We start from the raw sequence: 26,831 nt of genomic DNA on the forward strand, positions 1-26,831 counted from the left end.
CCTCTCTCCTGTCGCCGTGCTTGGACACGACGGTCAATTCGCGCCGTCAGTGCAATGGCTTCCTTGAGGGTAGAAGGCGGAGTATGGGACACCAATTCGTCCTTCAAGTACCGTATTTTCCGCACTATAGGGCGCACCGGGTTATAGGGCGCACCCCCAAAAAATAGTTTTTGGTCCTATATCTTCAATAGATAAGGCACACTGGATTATAAGGCGCTACAATGGGAACGTCGACAAAACAGTCAGATGATTCAGTCCAACTGATTACCCCCTTAACATTCCCAAAGCTTGCAAAGAAGCAAATACGTGTCGTAGACACGTGCGGATGCGGTGTCCGTACGATGTCACTCAAATGCATCATTTCAAATATCATCCGGAAGGTTAAAGTCTTGGGATTCAAGAAATCCCAAACATTTCTAAGTTTCTATTTTCTTTTTCGCTCGCAACTTTACTGTGCATATGACAATAAACACTTGGAATTGAGTTTAATTCACTCAACTCATCACAGCAACATCAAGATCATTCTAAAACAAGATACCGGGAAAATATAAAGCCGCATAGCTCACCTAAGTTCTCACGTTCAATAATGATACGCAATCATGGTCTTCTTACAACCGTGAGTGAAGTAAATCCAGGAGAGTAAATTATTTGCAAATACAGACTTATAAAACATGTTTCTTTATGGTGTACTTTAGCAAGCTTGTTAAGCTTGCTACGCCATTGCTAAACTCGGCCAATTGCAGGGTTTGTTTTGGCCATCTAGCCAATCTGAGGCTCCGAATAACTTCAGCCAATAGCGATCGATTTAACGGATGATTGACACATCTTTTTCGGCCAATTGCAGGGTTTGTTTCGGCCCTCTAGCCAATCCGAGGCTCTGAATAACTTCAGCCAATAGCGATCGATTCAACGGATGATTGATACATCTTTTTCGGCCAATTGCAGGGTTTGTTTTGGCGCTCTAGCCAATCCGAGGCTCCGAATAACTTCAGCCAATAGTGATCGATTCAAATGATGATTGACACATTGGTTAGCCAATGAAACGCCGGTATATAAATCCCAGCATACACCGCGGACTACTCCACGTTCGGGGGAAAATCGAGTCGGCGGCTGTTGCGTAAGTTGCGAGACCTTGTGATTCAATGTTGATCCATAAATAAGATGCACTGTATTATAAGGCGCATGGTCAGCTTTTGAAAAAAAATAAGACTTTTAGGTGCGCCTTATAGTGCGGAAAATACGGTAATCGGCCAAACTGTGGAAATAAGCGTCCACTAACGCTTTCTCATTCCAATTACTCTGGCTAGCGAGTGTTCTGAAGTCAATGGAGTAATCGGCGACCGAACGTTTTTCTTGGCAAATGTTGAGCAGGGAGCGTGATGCGTCAGACGAGGCAGACCCAGTATCAAATACTTTCAGGATCTCCTGGGAGAATAGTGCAAACGAGGAACATGCCACCGATCCTCGTTCAAACTCAGTGGTTCCCCAAAGCCGGGCTCTCCCAGTCATGTGGTGAATGACGAACGCTACCTTGGTTCCTTCGGATCGAAAATTTCGGGGTTGGAGATCAAAAATGAGTCGACAGTTTACGAGGAAGGCACGAATTTGGGTGGAGTCGCAGCAAAATTTTCGGGTGCTCCCACATGGGCTTCTGCTGCTTCGGAGACATGCGCGGTAGGCAATGGAAGACTCGGCGGGGGTGTTTGTGGACTCGGAGACGGGTTGACGGAATGCGAAAATGGTGACGTCAGTAATTATGACAGCTGCTCAGACAGGCTCGCTACTTGCTGTTGGTTCTGTAGTAAGAGGTGTTGTTGCTGTTGCAGAAAACCTTAGTGCTGATGGACTTGTTGTAAAAGCGTGGCGACGTCACTTGCGGATTTCTGTACTGCGCTCTCGGTCCATTGTTGCCGCTGCAGGGCGGAGGGAGACTCCGCGTTGCTGGATTCTTCTTTCGGAGGAACGCGCGCCGATCTCATGATTTTGGTCTGATTGTGACAGGGTGCGCCAATGAGCTGTCCTGGCTGTTGGCGCCAAAACCTGAGCACAGGTGTTCCCAATCCATGTGATTGTGACAACACTGCTTATCGTCACTAGGGTTGCGGGGGTACTAGAGACCATTCCAGGTGAAATCGCAAGTAGACAGGGGATATCCTGGACTGATTTCCAGCCAAGAACAGGGCACGCATACACAAACAATCATTCGAACTCATGCCCAAGCACAATACGCCAATCAACCTGCAAAGTCTGCACAGGGAGGCTCTTAGCTGAAACTGAACCCAGGACATCTAAACTGTGACGCGGACCTAGTAGCCATTCACCACTGTGTTGCCTTTTTTACATTTATTATTTTACAATTTATTTATTTTTCCCAGTTCCCTGCAAAATTTTGTATTTTTTTACCAAAGTAAAGCTTTGTAAAATCTGTTTCCAATGCAACCAACTGACAGTCTTCCTGAAGGGTTATTGATGTGTTTTACAATCACGGAGGCCTTGGCTGGGATCCTCAAATTTGTGATAGGTGAAGTTTTAATATTTATCAATTCAACTTGCAGAATTGAGAAGGCAAAAATATTCACACCCAAACATACAAACAAACAAATTCATATTTGACTGTGGCTACATGTTTACTGTTTACCTTGCTTGAAGCATAAATTCATCCAAAAATCGTAACTTAAACTTTCTAATAGACGTGCCTCTCATCGTTTTGTAAGTTTTGCACGTGCGTGGCTGCATACACACCGCATTTCCAACTCTACGGGGTGTTAGAGCTTGTCCTTTACGATGCACTTGTGAAGACGTGGTTGGTGCAAAGTCACACTGAAATGTATGCAAGAAAGCTCACTGCATGCACAATGAATCCACTGCATGCGGTGCACAGTGCATGAGTTGGGCTAAACGGTGGGTTGGCATTACCTGCCACATAATGACTACAAATTGCCCGATCATATACGGTTATGGCGGAGCAAACAGCCTCTGTGTTGGACAAGATGCCATAATATCGCTAGCCGAACAATAATGAGGTGAGGCGAGACCGGGTTATGGCATGTAAATATGCATATAGCCTGTCTGTTACAAGCACCAATGAAAGCTAAACCGCTGCGATCTCTGCATGGATGGCTTAAATCGTGAGTCAGCAAGTTTTGAGACTCCCATTGCATAGAAAATAGAAGCACACCCCGTTGGCATTACTTTCAGGGCGTTTATACAACATGATGCTCATAATAAATCAATCACTGCACCCGAGCTGAAGGTGTGTATTTTTAACCCGCGTGCATTTTAGCATGAAGGAGCGAGGGGCAATTGGAATAGACAACACGGTCTGCCAGTGCACATAAGGAGATTTCACAGGATTACTTTTGCAATTTTAGAGTCAATGCATTATTCATAATCCTTTGGATAGCTGGGGCCAAATCAGGAAAGGACCTCGGGTCATTAGCAAAGCTATAGCTTGGGAGAAGGAGCAAGATGTGGAAGAGAAGAAAAAGGGACTTTCTGGTCCAAACGTACGAGATATAACCATCACTTAAGCGTGTTAGCAATCATTCTTTTTCCAATGCCTTTCGTGTAATTACAATTTTGCTGCCTAACATTTTTTTAAGGCTCCAAAAGACCCTTTTTTGCAACACTGCGAACAACGTGCCAAAGTGATTACGTCTTGGGTAGTGAGATTGGACTTTTTTAGTCATAAAACATTAGCGTTCCATGTGGAATTAAGTCCATGCAGAAAATTTGGCAGACCTACAATTGCTTTAAAATGCAATCGAATCTACAATCAATGCGCAAATACATAGATTTGGCACAGTCGAAGGTGCCCTCTCCCCACCAATATCAAGGAATTATTGTTTTGTGGTAACGTGTTATGCGTTCACGAAAGAAAAAAGATCGACTGATCAATGTGTCAAGCAGCGGATGCATAGGACCAACGTGATTGGCTGTGACTCTCCCCTATTTCACGTAAGACCTAGATTTGGGTATAATATGGTCCCTACAAATCCCAAGACCAAAATTACATCCTTAGGCGATGCTTTTGAAAAATCCAGCCACTCCTTCCAACTTTTCAGAAATCACAAAATCATATTGTTTGTCAGTAATGAGGATGAGGGGTTAGAACAGTGTTTTTCTCCCGTGGGTGACCCAATCTATTGCGGGGACTTAAAGCCCGCAAGATCAAACACATTTGTCTCTGAATATATTCCTTGTCCTCCGTAGTTTGAATTGAGGTTAGGTCACAGTGGACGGTCTGCAAGGTGAAACACATGGCAACGGTCCCGAGGACTCACACTTGAGATGAAAAGTGCTTTTATTTGGAAGGGTGACAACGGGGCACGACCACGCTCCAATAACTTAGAACAAATCTACATTACTCTTTTTGGCACTTGTATCTGAATATGCAAAACAGTGAAATGTCTGTTTGATTCATCTTAGTTGGAGTTGATGGTCTTTCATCAATGTTTAAAAGATAGTTGGACCTTCTTGAAAGGCAGCAAAGTCCATAGAAAATAAACTCAAAAATCCGGCGGCTTCAAGAATTCATTTAGAAGCAAAGTGGAGAAACACTGATTCGTACAACAAACTGTGGTCTTTTATCTGTGCAAGGCTCGGTACACAGGATGTGAAGTAGTGGGGCAACAATCGTGGTCCCAGAGCAAGGCGGAGGCTCAGTTTTCCAGTAAACCCAGACAGCAAGGGCCGCAGTCCAAGACATCGTTAGGCACTAATTGTAATCCAGAAGGACAAGCAAAGGTTAAATACACTGGAATAACTAAAAGGTGAGACAAAAGTGCCTGAAACGTGACATGAAAGACAACAAACTAACACAGAGCCAAGGAAACGGAGTGTTTAAATAATGATGCGAAAGAGTCGTGATCGGAGGGAAAACAGGACAAGTGACAACAGCTTTGAGGAGGATAATTAACCCCGGGAGTAAGAAACCAACTATGTTAAGGTCGAAAGAGATAGGAGAAAGAGAGAGAGAGAGATAGAGAGGGAACCTACAGAGAAATGGGAACCTGAGTGCAGGATTGTGACAGGCTGTTGTAACTTAACGTATATATCGCAGTAGAACATTAATTAGGTGGTCCGATTATGTAACCAATGTGAAGTGAGCCCTTTTACAATGTGACTGGAAAAATGTCAGCTAGAGAAAAATATATTTTTTAAATCAAATTGAAATTTTGAAACTAGCACATTATTGAGAATTATGTGCTTTATACTCTTGTGCATCCAACGTACTGTGAACAAAAAATCCAGCGTAAGAAATGAACACTCACTATATGAAGATGATTCAAAAGTTCAAATTGTTTGTTAATACCACACAATTTAAGCTCCGTTTATGAAAATATTAACAACAACATTACTGATAATCTAATTGTTGATTGTTAAAAATACTTTCGAGTATTTTATTATCACCAACACTTGAAATTCCGATTTACCTTGTTGTACTCTGAATATAATGATCATTATCAAAGCAGCCGCTTGCAAATTATTTCCACACCAGTCATTCCCACCACTTGGATTTCTTTCAACCACTTCAACGTCTTTGAACATGTTGCTTCAGACCACGAGGCAGAATGTTTTTCCCTTGAAGTTCTGTTCATACTTTTTCACATTTAATGAACAGGCTCTTAATTCAGAAGGTAACCATGAATGTGTGGCAAGCGTAAACAAGCAACAATTGGATGGAATCCAAATGTCAATTTGATCAAAGCATTTTGAGGTTCACTGCATGCAAACACAAAGACACTTTGAAATGGTGTTTCATTTTATTCTCCAACAAATTCCATCACAAACATTCCTCATGTTTATATAAAGGATTTTAAATCAATTTACAAACACGATTTCAGATTGTGTTTGCAGATACTTCCGAAATTCTGTCACGGTATGTGCTTGTTTACTCTTAAGCCATGCATAGAATGACTTACTCTCGTCGTATTAAAACGGATCGGGATGGGCTCTTTCGCCTTTTCAAGTTTAAGGTCAGATCAGACAGATTTGTGATAGGAGAGTTATGAATTTATAATTAGCGTGGCAGTCCATCATTTTGCTCAATACCGCTGCAAATGCATGAATGCACGATGACAGTAATGTTGCCCTGGGGAACTCCAGAGTTTACAGGTGGACACTTTGTAGTTGTTTCATCCCTCCATTGCTATAACAATAAAGCGTATATTGCCTGCAGCTATCTTCTAATCCCAAGTGTGTGGAGAGAATATAGCGTCAGGTGACCTGCATTAGCAAAAGCACAGCAATGTGTAATAGAAAAGATAAAGGGGTGGCCATAAACGCGTGAATAATGCATAGAACGTATGGTTACAGTTGTGTACTGCAGAGAGCAGAGCTAAATCAGCAGATTTGACATAAATAACAATAACTCAAGCTGTCACAGGAAAGGATTAGTTGTGGTGTTTACTTAATACACTCAGAAGCTGAATATACTATTTGTGGGGAAAAATATTAATGTGCGCATGGGGCAGCGGTAGAGGATCCCCCCTATCTAAGCCCTAAACACCCACTAAATGAAAATATGTAGGCTTGTGTTTTATAATTGCGGCACCACCAATCTATATAGGGGGAAAAGAACCCATGCAGGTCTAGCAGAGAGCAATAAAGTGCAGCAAAGCACGCAGGGACCACGTGAACGTTAACAATCAGAGCACTCTGGGTGAGCGGAACGCTGCTAAGATCAATGCTAGATAGTGCAAGATTTCACACTCACACTCATAACGTATGAAAGAGAAATAACAGAGTAGGCTCAAAAGAGCTTTTCCACTTGAAAAATTGTTCTGTAGATAAAAGAGGCTAATTTAAATTGTCATTGACTATGGACTGTAGTATATACTTCGTCCTGTTGATAACAGTAATGCACTAATACCATGCGGTGAGTTTCATGGCTGGTGAAGCACTGATTGATTTAGATTTGCAAACACAGTGGCTTGTTTACCATTAATTTGGCAGCCTGGCTCTAAATTTGTTTTATGTGGATTATTTTTTGTTTAAATCGCAAAAGTTAATGTGCTCTTTTGCAATCAGACCCAATTAAATTGTTTATTCAGGTAAAGATATACTTTACAACTTTCTGTTTGTGTTGGTTATAGCAGCACATAACAGGCTAAAATGGAAAAGTTTTTGCAATGTTTTTGACCACATTTCTCATTAGAAAGCTCGAATTGACATCTGAATGGGATTAAGTGATGTATGTTTTTCAGCAGTTTGCACATTTACACGTTTTGTGAGGATAAATAAGACTTATCTTGAAGTTTTTAAGTGCTAAAAGCGGCCACCTTTCAATTTGAAATGTACCATTCACACTTTGTCCTTGATTCTTCATCGGAAAAGTTGTGAAAATAAAAAAATAAAGATAAAAGAAAAATGTAAATGTGTGTCTTTAACTCTGGAGAACCTATAGGTCATAATTTTCCAAAGAAGAAACTGGTTTGGGGGTTTTCCGAGGCAAAAGACAAATCATATTTTCAATGCTTTGCTTTCTTTCGTTATTTTAAGATACAGAATGATGCTAACATTACCATCAGGTTTATTGATATAATGAGTTAAGAGTGACAGGTGCCCACATCAAGAAACGGCTTAGGAATGTTTTTAATAGCCAGGCTTCATTACTTCCTGAGGTAACCCAGGCTAAACCTTTTCAAATGACAAAAACCTACATACATCTTGTTGTTGCCTGGACATACAGTACCTTCTTGTCACTAATCACAGTAACGAGTTACAATTCCTGTTGCAAGAAATCAAAAATATTTTTTTAATGCTTATAAATGCCACAAAAGGTAACTGAAGTACTGTTTTCCTTAAGTTCTTAGGCAAGTTATAAATAAAATCAGCCTCTTTCATAGTTCCCCAGCATCAAATTCTTAAAGAAAACTTCTGTTTAACTATACTAAAGCACAATTTCAGTGTCATAAAAAACATTTTTTTTTTCTCAAATAGTTTTTTGCAACTGAAGTTTAGAGTGTAATAGACCCTCAGGATCAAAGACACGAATGATTTTTGAACATGAGAACAAGAAGAAAAGAACGAGTATACAAAAAAAAACAGCACGTTGCAAAATCTGCAAAGCAGATCCTTCCCAGGGGGTGTGGGAAGCAAAAAACAGCAAAACCATTGACCAACAGTGACAATGATGTAAACTGCACATTAGTCAAAATAACGAAAAACAGTGAGGATTGATTCTCAAAATAACAAAAACCTATCAGCTATGATGAGAACATGTTTTATTTAAATTCCTACAATATGTTTTTATATAAGAAAAACATAAAAAATTGAGTCCAGACTTTTATTAGAGCAAAAAAAAAATGCTGTATAAATGTTGATATAAATGATTAGATCTTTAACTGACTTCTCATTCTAAGCCATCCATTATGACAATTTCTATATTGAGAACTCTTTCCTTATTTCACATAAACTGAGGATTTTTAGTATGACCACATCTATAGGCTCACGCATTAAAGTACTCCTTTGATTATTTTTGACATTTACCAGTAATGGCAATGAAGTACTTTCACATGCATTTGTACAGCATCTGACTTGCTTTTAGCATTTTCATTTTGATTATTCAAAGCTGTGTGTGATTGCCCTGCATGATGCCATTTAAATTCAGTTGAGCTGTTAAAAGCATCTGTGATCCCACATAAACATATGTTTAGTCTGTATTTTTGTCTTTTGTTCTCAGGAAATATGGTGAGCAAAGAGGACAGCAAATGCATGGTTGCGTCAGACTCCGATGATTCCGATTCTGACACGGGCCTCGACGACAACTTCGACCCACAGCAAGTGAAGAAGAAAAACAAGGCCTTGCAGGTGCGATTTAAGGATATCTGTGAAGCACAGAATGAGTATAAGGGAAAACACACCAGATCCATTTCCTGTAAAGAGACACACCGCCACTACATGACAATGCCGGCTAGACGATCTATTCCAAATGTGACCAGGAGCACTGGCGTGCAGACCTCACCGGACCTGACAAAACGATACAAGACCTTTCCCTTTGAGAGGAAAAAGGGACACACATTTAAACACGCTGCTCTTGTGGAAGATTACCGGGGGCAGAACAACGGCTTTCTGAGCGACATCAAAGCGGTTGGAGATGACGGACAACCTATTGGGGTGTCCTCAAAGGGGAAGATTGTGGGCCAGACCAAAGCTTTGCTTCATCACACTGATGACAGCAGTGATACAGAAGATTTGATTTGTGACGCTAATTGTGTGGATGGACCTTCCTGCACGGACTCGCATTTTTCGCAAGAGTCCCGCCTAAGCAACCCATCCTCCAAAAGTAACCTGGAGTACAAAGATTGCGGATCCAGAACCAAACGTACCGGATTATACCCTAAAAAAAGCGATGCTGCCCCTTCAGAGTGCATAAAGGGGCGTGGCCCGGTTGCGTGGAATTCTTTGACCCAAGTGGAGTCTTTAGGAAGCCCTTCTAAGGCTTGTAAACGAAAGAAAGGACCACACTCGAGTGAGCAGCAGTCGCAGACTCTTCCTCACAGTGCCAAATGTTCGTCGCAACTGCAAGGTCCGTGTAGGACCCGGCACGCCTCGGAATCCTCCAAGCTGCAGCAGGCGACACTCGGGACAGGCGAAGGCTTTCCCGAGGGAAATAATAGAGCCCCAGGCGTGGGCGGCGTCCGGCAGATAATTCCTGTCTCGGAAGACAAGGATATTAAGGCACAGTTGCAGGCGATGGAGACGCTGATCAACTCCAGCCAGGAGACTATCAAGGTCCTGCTTGGAGTTATTCAGGAGTTGGAGAAAGGAGAAGCACAGCGAGAGGGGTGAGTGGCATGATGGCACGGTTGCATAATAGATATAGATGAATCTATACTGTAGATGAATAGAAGGATTGATGGACGGACGGACCGATTGACGGACCAATAGACTGACAGATAGATAGATAGATGAGCAGCACCTTTTTTGACACAAGACACCCTATTTTTAATCAAAACCCTTTATTGAAAAATCTTTCAAAATTACTTCCTGGCATCAGTTTAATGTTTTTTTTCTGTTTTTGCAAAAGTTAAATAATCATTTACTATGTTTTGAACCTTTTTTTTTTGCTCAATGAGAAATAAAACAATTTTGCTCATAATTGTCCAAGTTGTATGTTTATTGTCTAATTTTACTGAAAATTATCCTTTAATCCGAAAATAAGGAATCTGAGGTCAAAAACGAGAACATATTTTTTTTCACATAAAGTATTACTTTACTACAACGTTTTGGCAGCTTGAAGCCAATGGACTATGTTAAATTGACCATTTCTTAAAGGATTTTTAATGGCTATTATTGAATATTAGCACGTCCCCGTTAGCGTTCAGAAGTCCTGGTTTCATTTCCAGATACCAATCCCTCTATGTGGAGTTTGCATGTTCTCCCTCTGCCTGTGTGTGTCTTCTATTGGCACTCCAATTTCCCTACATTCCAAAGAAAACCATGCATGCTAGGTTTTTCTGTGACTTTGAATTGTCCCTAAATATGAATGACCGTGTGAATGGTTGTTTGTTTCTGTGAGCACTGCAGCTGGCTGGTAACCAGTTCAGGGTGTCCCATGCACCCAAGCAACCCTAGTAACGATAAGCCATGCAGAAAATTCATAACCGGATGGATGGATGGGAGGGATTATTAATTGTGAAATAAAAGGTCAATTATTTGCTAGTGGTACTAAACAATGTTACTTCAAAAGATTAGTATTTTTCTTCTCAATTTCACAAGGAATAAACATCAACTCGCCGTCCGATCGATGGCATTTTGTTCTCACGACTGTGTGTTTTTGTCGATGAATCTAAATATCTTGGATTGACATGTGTTACTTTTATAGTTTTGTTGACACGCAAAATAATGAAAGAAGACATCAATTGATTTGAAACTTCAAATGAGACCAGGAAAACCGCAAACCTTTAAATTAGAAATTTCAAGCTGTTCTTAAAGCCAACCCCTTAGCCAATCATATCAATCATAGAGCACGCTGGGCAGATCAGCCCCGTTGGATGGTTTCAGTTCTCCCGCCATACATTTTCTGAGTATTCAAAAAAAAGAGAAGCAAGTCCCTAGTCATTTATATCAAAAGTTGTGATTGTTTAAATAAATGCGAACTAAAAACTCGCTCGTCCTGCTGGAGGGCTGTGTTAAGTTTTTATAGCGTGGTGAGGTGGTTCGGGTGTCTCATCTCTCATCTCATTAGCTGTACCGCTTATCCTCAGCAGGGTCACGGGGGGGGGTCTGGAGCCCATCCCAGCCATCTCCGGGCAGTGGGCAGGGGACACCCTGAACTGGTTGGCCAGCCAATCGCAGGGCACACGGGGACAGACAACTCACTCGCTCATTCACACCTAGGGACAATTTGGACCGGCCAATTCACCTGAAATGCATGTTTTTTGGAATGTGGGAGGAAACCGGAGTGCCCGGAGGAAACCCACGCAAGCACGGGGAGAACATACAAACTCCGCACAGGAAGTCTGGAGCTGGATTTGAACCCACGATAGGTTCCCATGACATGAACTGTGCCGCACAAGTGCTAACCACTGCGCTGCCGTGCTGCCTGGTTCGGGTGTAAAACATGAAAATCTCTTTCCCCAATTGTTCCTGAATATATTTGTTGTTTTTTTGAAAAAAAAAAAAAAAGATCCCTTGTCATCTGTGATTATAATATCTAGGGTAGGCTAATGATGTAGACTGAAGAATAACCATAATCGTGAAAACTTTGTACTTGACATCCTTTTTACTGATCCAGTCTATCTCCGAAAAGAAAGTCTGGATGCATCGACAGAGCTAAACTACGTTTGACATTCCTGCCTTGGCCCTTTTTTTTTCGTTAATATCATAGGTCACAACGGCAGACGTAAACTAAGAACAGCAGCATGATTGGCCTAGAATGACAATGATATAAACTGGGCAGAATAGTCAAAACGTTGATCAACAGTGAGGTATTAAAATACGGCATCCTTTGTGATATTTTTTTTTTAGGTGACCAGGAATAAAAACAGAATAAACCTTTAAACATGCAAGATATTTCAAGGAATAGGATCATGTCTCTTATCCATTTACGGCTATTTTTGTCAACAAGCGAAAGCAAATTGAATACAAACATACAGCCTGTCTCGACAACTATGAATATAGTGTGCATCGTGAAGTCTTTTGCTGCATCGGACAAGGTGTTAGCTTAGGAACCAATGCAGGAATCATTATGGTCCATCTTTTGAACCTACAGCAAGCAGCAAGATAAAATGTATTTAAGATTTGTCCAGGAGGTTTTGCTTACGTGCCTGTCCTTGTTCTTTTACTTTCAAGGCCCAATTAGCGCAGCCACATAACATCCTACCTTTCATCTCTTCACACTTGTGCCGGCCCTCGATGCTCCGTGCACTCTTCCATTACGGTTATTAGAGGTCGCAGGACGGGGAGTCGTACTTTGCACTAGTCCTGAAAAAAAAGACACGTGTAAGATTTGGGCCGATTTACCCTGAGTACATTCTGAAGTGTTAGAGTGGTGTACAGTGAGTCGCCCTAAGATGCAATGTGACACAGAAAACACGTGAGGAAGCAACCTTTACTTCACCAGCTCCACCACAATAAAAAGCAATATACGGCAAGTGGATATAAAATGCATTTTTATCTTATTTCACTGCCCATTACTCATGAGGGGTCAGACTTGTAAGTCCACTCCTTTCAGAAGGAAGCAAAACTAATGGTTTTCTTTTTCCAAGTCTTACATTATAAAAGCCAGTCTGAACTAATCTTCAAGTGATACAATCTTAGAGGAGAAAGTTCTACAAAAAGTTTGGCTGAATTAATCATCGAAAGCTCGAGAAATACAAACATATTTTCACAAGACATCAGAGCATTGATGAGAGTTGTTGTGCCGAGAAAAAAAAACTTTACTTAGGGGAGTAGCAAACCTCAACGCAAATTTCAAGAAGCACAAAAAATAATTTTGTGGCATTCTCAATAATATTGGAATCTTTTTAGTTTTTCTTTACATTTTCTGTAAACTTCTTGTAAGTTCTAACCCTTAAAAATGGGTTTCTGTTTAATACCTTTGAGTGGGAAACTTATTAACATGCATCTTTTTATTTGTGTTGTAATGTTGTTGTTTTTTATTAATGAAGTACAAAAACATCATTGTCACATAATACGATATGGAATGATGGTGGTAGAGTGTTTTGGTGATTTCAAAGATACATCATAAGAAATACTTAAAGAGTCTTCCATCAGAGATAGTGGACAATATGCCAATGTTAAAGTTTAAATATACTAACAGTTAGATAAAAAATATATGGCAAACTAGCTACAGTATTTTCCATCATACAAACGAGCATCATTTCAAATACTTTAAGTAAAGAAATTGACAATATTTGACATAGCATTAGCCTCACCCAGAGGAGGCTGACATAATTGCCCGCCGATGCGCTGCTACAGAAAAGCAAAAACCTTGCAATAGTATAGGCAAATATATCAGAAGAAAATGTTGCAGTTTGGTCACTTTGAGTCTATATATTTTCTATATTTTTCCTTGTGCTAGTTAGCACTAATTTTCATTTAAGGACACAATGGAGCAACGTCTGTTGGTCAAATAATACACACAGTCCCTTTAGATATCTACATAAAATTAGATAACGTCCTACCTATCTCAACATGGTTTATTGACAGGCAAGATGTCACAGTATGGCGGCAATGCATTACTTTTGACCAAATTGAATTTTGAAGTCAGAGACAAGATCGGAAAATTGAAAAATGTTGATGCCACTCAGGGGTTTTTTGAGATTCTTAAGTAGAGATGTGAAGCAATTTGCAGTAGCTTGTATCAATTTTTTTAAATAATAGAAATAAAAATGAAAAAGTAGTATAATTTATTTAGTTTCCACTGCAATTTGATTAACTATGAGAAACTCATTCAAACTGATGAGTAACCAAAATGGCACACAGACACTGATTTAGCTACAAATGGTGTCAACAACTTTTCATTTAAGTATTTTTCTGATTTTTGGGGTGATCATATTTACTTGAATCTGGCACATTCGCTGTAAGATTTCATATCTATTATAGAAAGGATCTAAAGTGTCTTACAACTTCTGCAAAGACACTCAACTGCTATTTTTTAATTTTGTATTCTATCACTGGGAATAATATGGAGTCAAATATGGTAGGGAGAGGTCTCCACACACCACACGTGCAATCGTATTGCCTTAAACAGCACGTCCATTACTTATATTTTAAGTAAGATAACACTAGGATGGCTGTCTCCTCTAATGTTCTCTGGTTGATAAATGGTACTCATCAATACGGCTGCAGTGGCTAGCTTTATTTTGGAGTGTTTACAGGCAATGGGGACATCCAGTGGACATTTTAAAACTGCAGGTCATTGTTTGACATTATGCAGTTTATTTTTCTCTTGTGCTTCTTAGCATTGTCTCACTAGGCTGGATTAAATCCATTATTCACCCTGATCCGGCTGTCTGTTTGACACCCCTGTTCCAAAATCATTGAACAACCAATAGTTTTTTAACTTGCAAATCGGGCCAAAAAATGGAATGACGGAGAACTAATTTAGAATTAATGAACTATTACCATTTCGTGTTGCATTCCAAATGTAGATTAGTGCTCGTGACGTTTGGGCGCTCAGAGAAAGCTCTGAGGCCAGACTACACCCCACTGCACGCATCATCATAATCAAACCCAAAATGCGTGTTAGCACTACTTGTGATCTTTTCCGCACATTACCTCCGCAGGCATGCACAGGTTAGCAGCAGAAGGCTTATTGTAGTGTGCAGCGGGCAGTGGAAGAGACGAGAGGGCAGGACATCTCCACGGACAGCTGACGTCGGCAAACAACACAACGTTGGAATCACGCCAGCAGGCAGCTTAGAGAATGACTTTCAAAGGAGAAGCTTCTATTTCTCCCACTCTTTGCGTGCTGTCTTCGCGTTCGCTCCTGGCCACAACTGTTTTAATAGCAGCCTCGTGACACTCTGTAGAAAAGTGATACGGACTCATATGAGCTTAATTCGCTTGAATTGCTCGTGTAAGGTCCAAACTTTGATGATATGAAATTTTCAAAAACTAACGGGTCCATTCCTGTCCTCGCCAAAGCACCTAAAACACACCTTCCAGACCACTAAAATCCCATTTAAACAGTTTTTAAACGTAGAAATTATCCAGTAATAAGATAAATCAAACGATATTAACTAAATTTTCTCCAAACTTTATATATCTTATGATCATGGCATAGCAATCTTTTTCTTTGTGAGCCCAATGTCGTCTTGACCATTTCGCTTCTAATCCGGATGGTCTTGGTCACTGGTAGTAGACAACAACGTCATGGCAGATTGGTAATATTGTTGCGGTATTCTGCATTGTCTGTCTTGCTTTGAGTAAATAGGTGTGGCATTGTGTTTGTAAGGTTTATTATCTCTTCATAAGGGGAATTGCAATTGGTGTTGACAGGTGTAAACTGGGACGAGGTGATGCTGGCGGTGAGCAATCACGAGCTGTAAGCAGTCTTGAGCGGTCTCTAGAGATAGCCGCTGGGAATGCTCGTGAACTGAATTTTCCATCGTATGCGCAGTAGGGCTGAGATTAACAAATATTTCAATAGTTGACTAAACAATGACTATTGAAACAATTAGTTGAACAATCGGATGATCGGATAACTATTATTTTTTTCTTTAATTGTTTATGAAGTTTTCTCATAATAATAATAATAATTTCCTTTGTATTGTCATTCTTTGTAACAATGTACACAGAACGAAATGTCGATACACCTGACCCGTTGTAGCGAGTCGATGCAGCCGCAGCCAACAGAGGGCGCCGCCATTATACCAATTAGGTATGTCTCGGCCGAGGCGCGAACCAGCGACCTCCCAGTCTCAAAGCGGGCACACTACCATCTAGGCTACTGAGCTGGTATGATGTTAAAAATAAAAAAAATGCAATAAAAATACATCTTTTATTGGACATACTGTGGATTTGTGCGAAACCTAAATAATAATGCACATTTAACCCCTATTAAGTGCAGCGCTCTGTCAGTAGAAATAAATCCATTAAATAAATATCAGTCTCTTTACTAAGGACAGGCAAATAAATAACAAATTCAAATCAAGTAAACATTTATCTGTAAACAGTAAATAAAGCAAATATGTCCATTTTGTAAAGTACATTCAGAGGTCAAGCGCAATGTCTTTAAAAAAGGTACTCAACAATTGAAATCAAACTGTATTAAGAACTGAAGTTTGTTGTTTGTAACGTGTTATAAATTGACATTTGGTCTTCAAACTTTATGCACTTAATTTCCAATACGTTTGCCAGGCACATTCTGGCATAACGCTCAAGCTCTCTTTTAAAGCGATATGTTGGTATAAAATGTATAATATTGTCATCAAAACAGTATTAGCTTAAACATTATTTTAATCTTACAGAAGCGAGTCAGACTCTATCACATTCCATTGTCAAACTTGCTTTTTTAATGTTGGGGCGTCACTAATCTTCTGCCATCATATGCAACGTCTGCTTTGCAAACTTAGCAAGTCATGTTTATATTTGCCGTATTTAAGTTTTAGTACGCGTCCCCTCCAGTTCTGTATGTTTATGTTACCACTCGAGACAAATTGGCTATTGCTCGTGGGCGACTCTCAGCAGAGCTAATATTCATATAGAAATACCTCACTCTGGTGGAAAAACTTGTCGTGACAATATTCGACAATGACTTTCATTGTCGACTATTTCCGTTATTGATGACAAAATCAACTAATCGTTGCAGCCCAAGTTTAGAGGTGCTTGAATAAAAAGGTAACTAGTTGCATCTTCTCACCCACTACTACCTGTATTTTAATAGCAGCCTCGTGCCATTTTGTCAAAAAGTGATATTTGCATGCGGTAATTATAAATCGAGGTTCACGAGCTTTGATCGTCTGAGCAGATCTTCTTCAATTACCAGCCGGTAGATAACAAGGTGGCTTAAGAGTGTACTTGAAGCGTCGCCCGTGTGAGTTGCCGTCGCCCCTTTTCTCCGAGCGGGCCGGGATGAATGAACCCATTGACCTTGAGCGCTATCAGCAGCTGCATCCGGCCCACTCTCACTCGCTACTGAGGTCACCTCTGGTCGAGGTTCAGCCCCGCCGCATATCATCTGTCAGGGGCGAGGGAATCACCATGACAGCAGGCAATTACACGCGTGCATGAGGCACGGCCCTTCTCCTGTGACCACGAGGGAGAAAAGAAAAAAAGAAGAGTTCACAAGGTATACACACATGTTTTTGACGGTTTAATGTAGCACAATATAACAGTCAGGGGGATTGTAATGATCTTGCAGTCCTAGCACACGACTGTAAGTGGACCCTCAGGGTGATCTTAGCCTACAGAGGAACTCAAATTTATCACGCTGATTGTTTTGCATCTGCAGCAAATTGAGTTGAATAACAACTAAAACCTGGCGCCTGGTAATGTGCTGAATCTGAAAATCTGCGTATTGAAGGAAATTCTTTGAGGCGGAATAATCGCCTTGGCAATTGTGGATGTTGTCAAGGTGTTTGAAATGTAAAATAATGAGGGAAATCAGGACATAGCTTTCTTTAATTAGTCTGGTTTAATTTTGGTTTCAAGCTGTTTTTCAAGCAATGTTTGCAATAAACCTGACTACATGGCGCATCGGATTATAAGCAACACTTAGTACTTTTATAAAGGAAAATGCATTTTGTACATAAAAAAACTGCACTATATGACGAAAGTGTCTACATTGAAATACACATTTATTAGGAGATGTGGAGAAAGAGATTTTATATTTTTTTTTAACACACACTTCTTTGTCCTTTTCCAAACAATCATTTATTTGATTGATCTAATAATTTTTTTTGTCAAATTTTAAATAAATTTATATTCAACTATGAAATGCATGCAAAATATTTTCATTTTAATCTTTTTATCCTGAGAAAGAACATAATCAATACAAATTAAATCCTACACAGGTGGCTTAATTTTATATATATAAAATACATATTAAGTGATAATGAGTGAGCATGGCGGCGCAGTGGTTAGCGCGTGTGGGGCACAGTTCTGAGGTCATGAGATTGAACCTTCCTGTGGGGAGTTTGCATGTTCTCCCCGTGCTTGCGTGGGTTTCCTCCGGGCACTCCGGTTTCCTCCCACATTCCAAAAACATGCTTGTCAGGTCAATTGGCCGGTCCAAATTATCCCTAGATGTGAATGAGCAGGCGAATTGTCTGTCCCTGTGTGCCCTGTGATTGGCTGGCAACCAGTTCAGGGTGTCACCTGTCCACTGCCCAAAGATAGCTGGGATGGGCTCCAGCACCCCCGCGACCCTACTGAGAATAAGCGGTACAGATGATTGATGGATGATAATGAGTGTGTTAGTGTAGTGTACAGAAAAAGACATTTTGAAAATTTCAAGTAACTCTCATCCAAAGTATTTTAACATTAAATCAGTTACAAAAAGTAAGTATAATCTAATGAAACATTAGGTAGAAGGATTGAATAATTCCCAAATACATCTAAAGCTCTAGAATTAAAATGATGGTATTTGTCTATATGCCAACTTATGAGGCAAGAAAATGAATGGTAAATGTTAGTTTCTTGAATGTGTATGCATATAAGAGTATGACTGTGCATTGTTGCAGTCATGGACTTTCTGGACAATTTTTACATATCACCTATGTTTTTCTTAATGATGTTCACTATGTTTTCTGTGTTGTTACCCATTGCAAAATTGGTTGCAGCTTGGTACTCCTGAAAGGGGGATTACCACTTGGGAGGCCCCCTTCTCAAGGTTTCTTATTTTCCTCATTTTGAGGCTTTAATTTTTTTCCTTGCCTGCATATTGGTTTAAGATCAGGCGAAGGTGTAATCGTGGCCTGTGCAGTCTTTTGAGACATTTTTTGATTAAGGTTCTATACAAAAAAATGTGACTCGACTTGACTAGTGCTACCTTTTATGTACCACGAACCAGTTTAATTTTGGACATTATGTTCATGGCCGGGCCAAAGGGCATTATTAAACATCTTTGTGCTTTTGTTCTCAAATAATAAGAAGAAGTAAAAAAATAAAAATATAAATTTACCAAATAAATGAACCCTAGCGAAAAGTGTATTTGTGTTATGTGGTATTTGTGTTGTGTTTTTAACATAGGGACCTTGGCAACATGACGTAGTCGGCTGCAGTTGATCATTCTCCACGCTGATTGGTTTTAAGTGCAGATATTTAGTATGTTTTATCCTTCGCTGTATCTCCTGCTAGTGAGAATCCTAATTTCCAACATGAGAGTTGCACAGTCAACCACGCAACTGCACCTTCTGCAAAACACACTGTTTTTACATCCAATGTGCCATCTCTAACCCCTGGTAAAACAATAATGAGCCAAAAATAATGGAACTTATTTTTCTTTGTTTGGCCTGATACCAAACAACCCACGGCCCGGCTGTTGGGACAACTATCTGGACTCTCGCCATACAATGCAAAGGTCCTTTTTACTCATTTGAACTTATTTGGTCACAAATCTAACCGCTGAAGATATGTACCTAAAACTTGAATAAAAAACTCCTTTGTGCACATATGCATCCTTGAAGTTGGGGTGAAGCATTTAAAGTGTCCTTAAAATGTCAACAGGTTAAATGTTTTTTTCTGTATTAAGTATGTGCTAACAATTACTGAGCTCAAAGATCACATCAGGAGGAATGGGGGGCATGAGAGAATGCTGATGACTGATGTCACGCTCGTCTCTTTGAGTTTGTTTTTTGTTTCTATTTGTAAATGTAGCATAAAAATGCTGAAAGTAAGAAGAGACGTGCTTCTAGGACAGTCTTAGTGCCAACCCAAAGAAAGATGATAAAAAGAAGAGAATAGTTTATTTGAACATGTCTGCATAAAGGGCGTACTTGCACGCGCATCAAAGATGACACTACCCAGGAGATGACGTAAAAAAGTTCCAAATTCCAGAGTAAAGCAGAAACAAAGAAATACCCATTAGAACCTTAGGTAGTTATACCCAAACCTTTAACAAAGACTCAAATTGAAATACTGGCTTAACCTTTGTAGTAAAATAAAAATATTCAAAACATTGCATTTGCTTGGTTGGCACAGTCAAGCTGTATGTAACTAGAATTTGTATCCTATATTTTACAATGAAAGCCAAATTTTACACCTGCAAGGATACACTGAGTCTTCATTCCGTAAATATATGTTGCTCACCGTCTGTTGCCGGGGATGGAAAGGCCAAACATTATCAAACAATGTCACGGGGCATGACAGGTAATTTTATTATGTAAAATCAGCTAGCCTACACACTTGATAAATAAAATTTGAGCGGACTGCGGGATCAGGACCCCCTTTGATGGAAGTAAACAGCTCAGATTATCCAAACAACCTGACCAAATATGACTGGCGGCCAATAGCCTGCAGCTATTAACGCTTTTTATGTTCTTTTTCTCCCTGCTTCTTTTCTACAGGCTTACCTACCGTACAGGCCAAGACACGGCAAACTGTGACACTTGTCGAAACAGCGCATGCATCATTTACAGGTGGGTACCTACCTGCAGCTGCGTGTCATTAATTCTGCATTTAGATCTCTTTTTGCACACTGATGATTCCATTCACTATGCAAGGGACGCTCGCAGCTAATGTCACTGCAGAGATGCAAATGGTTTAAAGGAGAATCAATATTTAAATAGAACGGAAGCTATATACTGGGGAACGTGATTGCAATTTTCAGTTATCTGCAACATTGTAATCATGCAGAAATGTCGGCATTATATGGGAAATGCGATGGCAATAGGGAAAGTTCTGTCTCAATGCCAATGTTGATTTTGGCAATCATGCTTACCTTATGTAATGTTGGCTTTCTTCAGTGACATGTGGTGAGGTTCGTGTCTGATGAGCCACGGTTATAGTTTTAAATAAATGAACCTTCATCTTATTCATCATTTAAACTTTGACATAGAAAAAAAAAAAATTGTCCTTTCTTAACTTTTAAGTGAAATATATTTCCTGCTCCTTTAGGGGCCGGTCACACAGCCGTTTGCGGCTGAATCACGGCTAAAATTTTGCGGGGTTTTTTTGCCCGTGGTTGCCCGCGATGGAAAATGCGCAAAATTGGCCAACCCGCTGTTCATCGGTGGTATGCCCGCAAAACAGACGCCGGCAACTGTTCCGCTTCCTCATCGCGTCATTTCCGCATCATTTTCTCGTGTGGACCACGGGTATAAAAGCTCCCGAGCCGGTGTTGTGCCCAAATCCGACTCCTACGCAAACCCCCACCCCCACCTCCCGCCCACCCTCGCGTGAACGCGCATTCTGCTGCGATCGCTTTTGTTGGAAGCGTGCATTGACGTTGGTGACTTTTTCATCCACGTTAACAAACGCATTTTGTAGAATACGATCGCACTTTATTGTTTAAATAAACGCTTTATATAGACTAGGATCTCCCAATTGTTATAATTAGCTCGCTTTATTGTTTTAATAAGCGTTTGATATAGAATACGATCGCTTTTGTTGGAAGCGCAGCAGAATGCGCGTTCACGCGAGGGGGGGAGGATTTATATACGGTGTGCATTACCGTTCGATTACGTTCACAACAAAAACAAAGACAGAATGGTTTAAGTTGTATTACATTCCCAACAAAAGCAAGACGAAGTGGTTTTGGTTATATGTTCACCATTACATTCCCTAAAAGTGATATAAAAGTGAGATAAAACGAGGTAAAAGTGGTTGTAGTAGCGAGGGGATGCAAATCTCGGCAGGGATGTATTTCTCGGCACAACACCGGGCTGTAGAAATCATAACCGCTCAAGACACAGTCCCGTGAAGATCAAGATTTCAAGCTATGGCACCGAAGAAGCCAATATGTTATTATTGTAATCGTTTTTCATTTTTATTTTATTATCTTGTTATGAAATGAAAAGAAATGTCAAGAAATAAAAATGGATTAAGACGAGGTCATAACGGTGACGCGGATCCATGTTCACCCCGTGACGTCTCGAGCACAACTGACGTGCGCTCGGCAAATCGCGCTGTATATACGCGGAGAAAGGCGTTTTACCGTCACACGCGTAACACGCTAATTTCACGTAATAACACCGCGATACAGGCGCAGAACATGCTATTACCATGCTCCACCCATGATTACCCGCTGAAATTTCCCGTCCTACCCATGTGTAACCACGCCCTGGCCGCGGCCAGAGCACTTCGTTCCGCGTCATTTCCGCGTCATTACCTCGTGTGCCGCCCGCGGTTAACACGTGCTCAAAGTTTTGAGCAGCGCAAAACTTTTTCGCGCGGCCAACCGCGTGTGAATTTCCGACCGCGAGTAATGCACTGCTGTATCTCGTCTATATGGCGGTCTCAAAGCGTCCAACAGCGCCCAACAGCGAAATTTCTGGCCGTGGTTCAGCCTCGATACGCCCGTGAAAGGCTGTGTACCCGCGCTCTAATGAATTGAGCAGCGCAAAACTATTTCGCGCTGCTAACCGCGCGCGAATTTCCGACCGCGTGTTAAGCACTGCTGTATCTCGTCTGTATGGCGAACTCAAAGCGTCCAATAGCGTCCGCCTCACAGGCAGAAATTTCTGGCCGTGATTCAGCCGCAAACGGCTGTGTGACCGGCCCCTTAGATAGGTAATCCTCCATTATGAAAAAAAAAGCAGGATGATTTGCTAATACTATTACTAAATCTATTGTTTGGGGCTAAAGTGTATGTCAAATCAGAATTTTTGGTCTCACGATACTGTAGCTCTATACCATAAGGCAAAATAATTGTGTGGATCACTCTGCAGCACAGTAATACATTAAGGGCCCGGTCACACAGCCGTTTGCGTCTGTATCGCGGGTAAAATTTTGCGTTTTTTTTTTTTGCCCGTGGTTGCCCGCGATGGAAAATGCGCAAAATTGGCCAACCCGCTGTTCATCGGTGGTATGTCCGCAAAACAGACGCCGGCGACTGTTCCGCTTCCTCATCGCGTCATTTCCGCGTCATTTTCTTGTGTGGACCACGGGTATAAAAGCTCCCGAGCCGGTGTTGTGCCCAAATCCGACTCCTACGCAAACCCCCACCCCCACCTCCCGCCCACCCTCGCGTGAATGCGCATTCGGGTAGTGGGCAGGGGACATCCTTAACCGGTTGCCAGCCAGTCGCAAGGCACAGAGAGACTTACAACTCACTCGCTCATTCACACCTAGAGCCAATTTGGACCGGCCAATTAACCTGACATGCATGATTTTGGAACGTGAGAGGAAACCGGAGCACCCGGAGGAAACTCACACAAGCATGGGGAGAACATGCAAACTCCACACAGGATGATTGATCCCATAACCTCAGAACTGTGCCGCGGACGTGTAAACCACTCATCTGCCGTACCGCCCTACGATGAAATCCATATTTTTAAATTGTATATTACCATGATGACAGATGATAGATAAGGATTTTGACTATGTGTTTTTTACTGCAATGCCATCACTTTGTGGGAAAAGACAGTCAAAATCAGAATGCATCATTCAAATGTTGGGTTAAAACAGTACACATGAAAACAGACTAGAACATTCAGCAGCTGCACACCCGATAATTGTAACCAGCCTCACCTTTTCAAGGGGCATTTGTGTATACTGAAGGAGGGCAGAATGTTCTTCCTCAGTGTGTTTGTTTAATATCAAGGAAGCACAAAGCTGGAGTGAAGAAGTTCCATTTGAGTTTTTAATTGTGAGATCAGAACAAGGAAGGTTGTAATGTTTTCACAGCTGAGCTTCCAAAATAACTGACAATCATTTATATACTAGAGGGGCAGATCACGGCGGGCTATGACTAAAACGAAACATAAGTCAGTGAAAATCTCCCAAAATCACAGCTTCACACCAGTGCTTTGTCTAGAGATTGAATCCTACAGGTGGTTTGATAAGACTCAATGCAAGACTTCATAATAAATCAGAACACCACTGGAAACGATGTAGAGGCTGTATAAGAACTACATAAATTGATACACTGAATTGAGTTAAATTGAATTGAAATGAATTATTTTTGTCATTAATAACAACACTTTGAAACATTGGATACAACAAGATTACTCCAAAATATTGACCTTTGAGACTTTAAGTGTATAAAACAAGATGTACCGGTAAAAGTTAATAAGTATATTCAAATGTATGGATAATCACAAAGTGCATTAATTGTCACTAAATAATAAACATGATTAAAATATTGTTATGATGATTAGAACAATGAAAAGGATGTAACTAAAAAACTCATACTAATGATTATGACTATAAAGGGAGTGTCACATTTAAATATCACAACAATACACACAGCCAGGTGGTACATGCATAATTTCAATGCTTTTTTTCCACATTTATTTTCTGCAAAGTGTGCAAAGTTTTTTAAATACTCAATCATACAATTGTAAAAATCTGTCATGAACCAGAACAGACTCTCGGATCCAATAGCGTTAGTTTCAGAGTCTTTATTAGAAAGGATCGTTGGAGCAAGCTTGGGACGTCGGCGTTTGTTGGTCGATAGCCTCTTCGGGCGGAACGGCAGCTCCGTGACGGAAGACGTAAGGTGCAGCGTAGCGGGTAAGTCGATGGCCGGGGCGGGAGAGTAGGTCGCAAAACTTGTAACGGAAATAGGTCAAACAACGAGAGGCAGGCATGAATCAGGCAAGGGAAGTCGTGGGTACCTTGTAATCTGGAGTCACACTCAGAGATACGAGGAGTACACTCGAACGTCCATCTCTGGACGCTGACAGCTTAAGTGGGGAACACCATCCAATCAGGAAGCGCGCTCCAACACGCCAAACGATTTCCCCAGGTGGCTCCACTTAGGCAATCACGACAAAATCAGTTATCTGGACAGGCAATTGTTGCTTAAACTGTATAAGCTGTCAAAAAAAATGTAAATATGTGTTAACTACATTAAAAAAAATGAAGATTTTTTTACTGTGTAAATTTATCATTACTGAATGGGGAGTTGCAAGGCTATGTTGCGCTTGTACGTCAGTGTTCTTTGGTCCTGAGTCAAGACATTCACTACAAAGAAATTCTTTTCTTTGTGTATAAAGCGGCTACAGTCTTAGCCCCGTGCTACAAGGACAGGCACATACAAGTGAAAATATATTTTAACAGCAACAAGAAGCTATTTTTCCCTGAGTAGCTTTCCCCCCTCGACGAACGCAACGTTTTTCTCTGACCTAGATTACGGTTTATTTGGAACACAAAAGGAAAGAAAGATCACAGCTCAGCGACACAGATGAATATTTTGTGTTTCGTATCATATTCAAGAGGATGACAAATTCATTATGTGGGAAAGCCTCTAACATACTGGAGAATCACGGATTTAATTAATGCGGATGGACAGGTTTCAAAAGTCTTATTGTTAGGGTTGTAGTTGGATTTCTTATCAAAAAATTAGTAAGTATGGAATCGTTAAGCTAGTCATTCCACATATCTCCAAAGACATTGTTTCCTTCTAGGTTTATCATTGTTATTATGACTGTTTTTAACTGCAGTGGCATAAAAAACTCAAAACGTGTCTTAAAATCACTGACTCTGGTTACAGCAAACCTGGTGATTCAAGGGGTTTTTAATGATTACATTTTTATCTGCTTTTCTGCAATGTACAACATTAAAAAACTGCATGCCAAATCAGAATTATTGGTCTCACTGTTAACCTCTAGGTAAATACACAGCAGTCTTACCATTATTAAATAATTGCTTTTGAACTATGTTAAATTTGTTGGCTGTGTTTGTCTAATCGAAATACTAGATAGTCCCATGTACTCTTTGAATAAATGAATGAATTAACTTTTATTTCAAACATAACATAAAAGAGCAAAAACAAACAACAACAAAAAAAAAGAAAATAAAACACACAATGTTATTGTACATGTCCCAAAGGGAGTAGGAAGAAGCATATGCTTATTAAATCTTAACATAGATATGGTATTAGTTGATCAAATTATACATAGCATTGTGAAACCATTAACCTAAATCTGCAATTTATCATTTCTAACAGGAAAATATCCAAATAAACTGACAATAGCTAAAGTAATACCGGTGTATAATCTGAAACTAATTGTTTTTGTTGGTGTTCTTTAATGAGATTTATTGAATGAATGAAACTTTATTTCGAACATGAGGAAAAAAAAATCTAAACAACACGTCAAGAAACAAAAAAACAATGTAAACGTAACTTGTCCGAAAAGGAATAGGAATTTTTTGATTTATTTGATTCTATCCCACTTGCTAAACATCCTGTGTATTCAAATCTGACAAACACCTCACGAATATAAATATTTACATAGGTTTTGTGGATGCACAGTCACTCCGCATCATCATCATCATCATCACCACGTTTACTGTCATAATCATTACTGTCTCCATCCATTCTCAGCATACTATAGAATACGAGTATGTTATAAAAATAATAATTCTCATTGGTGCTCATGGTGACAACTGAATACTATGTGGTGTGTGTTTTCCGTCATCTGAGTATGTTTGAACCTGCCCTATCAGATACCTCCAGCATCAAAACTCCCACTTGTCTGCCCTAACTAAGAAATGTGTAGTTTGTTTTGTGTTCTTATTACTTAAGTTATTTCGATGTGATTGTATCTCCATTTATTTAGTTTTTTAGTTTTCACCATCATCACCAACATATTTATTCACCTTATTGGTTTGTTTATAAATATAGATCCAGATTGGAATGAATTTGTATAATTCAATATTGACAGCAATATAAAAACAATAACAATAAGAATAGTCATATAGTTAAGTCAAGTCACATTTATTTGTATTGCCCCAATCACAAGATGTCTCAAAGGACAGCACAGGATTAC

At 40.2% G+C, this 26,831-nt stretch overlaps 1 protein-coding gene across 2 annotated transcripts in view; it reads left to right on the forward strand.

Moving 5' to 3' along the window:
• insyn2ab (inhibitory synaptic factor 2Ab) overlaps positions 1-26,831 on the forward strand; it is a 57,995-nt gene that overhangs the window by 7,889 nt on the left and 23,275 nt on the right. For both annotated transcript variants that reach the window (XM_088351784.1, XM_088351783.1), the window contains exons 3-4: positions 8,687-9,791; positions 20,463-20,534. In XM_088351784.1, coding sequence (XP_088207910.1) covers positions 8,692-9,791; positions 20,463-20,534 — 1,172 coding nt within the window. In that variant the 5' untranslated portion in view covers positions 8,687-8,691. The remainder of the gene's footprint in view (positions 1-8,686; positions 9,792-20,462; positions 20,535-26,831) is intronic.

The sequence above is a fragment of the Urocampus carinirostris genome, chromosome 13 (assembly GCF_059441175.1).
Source record: "Urocampus carinirostris isolate Australia breed hairy pipefish chromosome 13, RoL_Ucar_1.0, whole genome shotgun sequence".
Lineage (NCBI taxonomy): Eukaryota > Metazoa > Chordata > Actinopteri > Syngnathiformes > Syngnathidae > Urocampus > Urocampus carinirostris.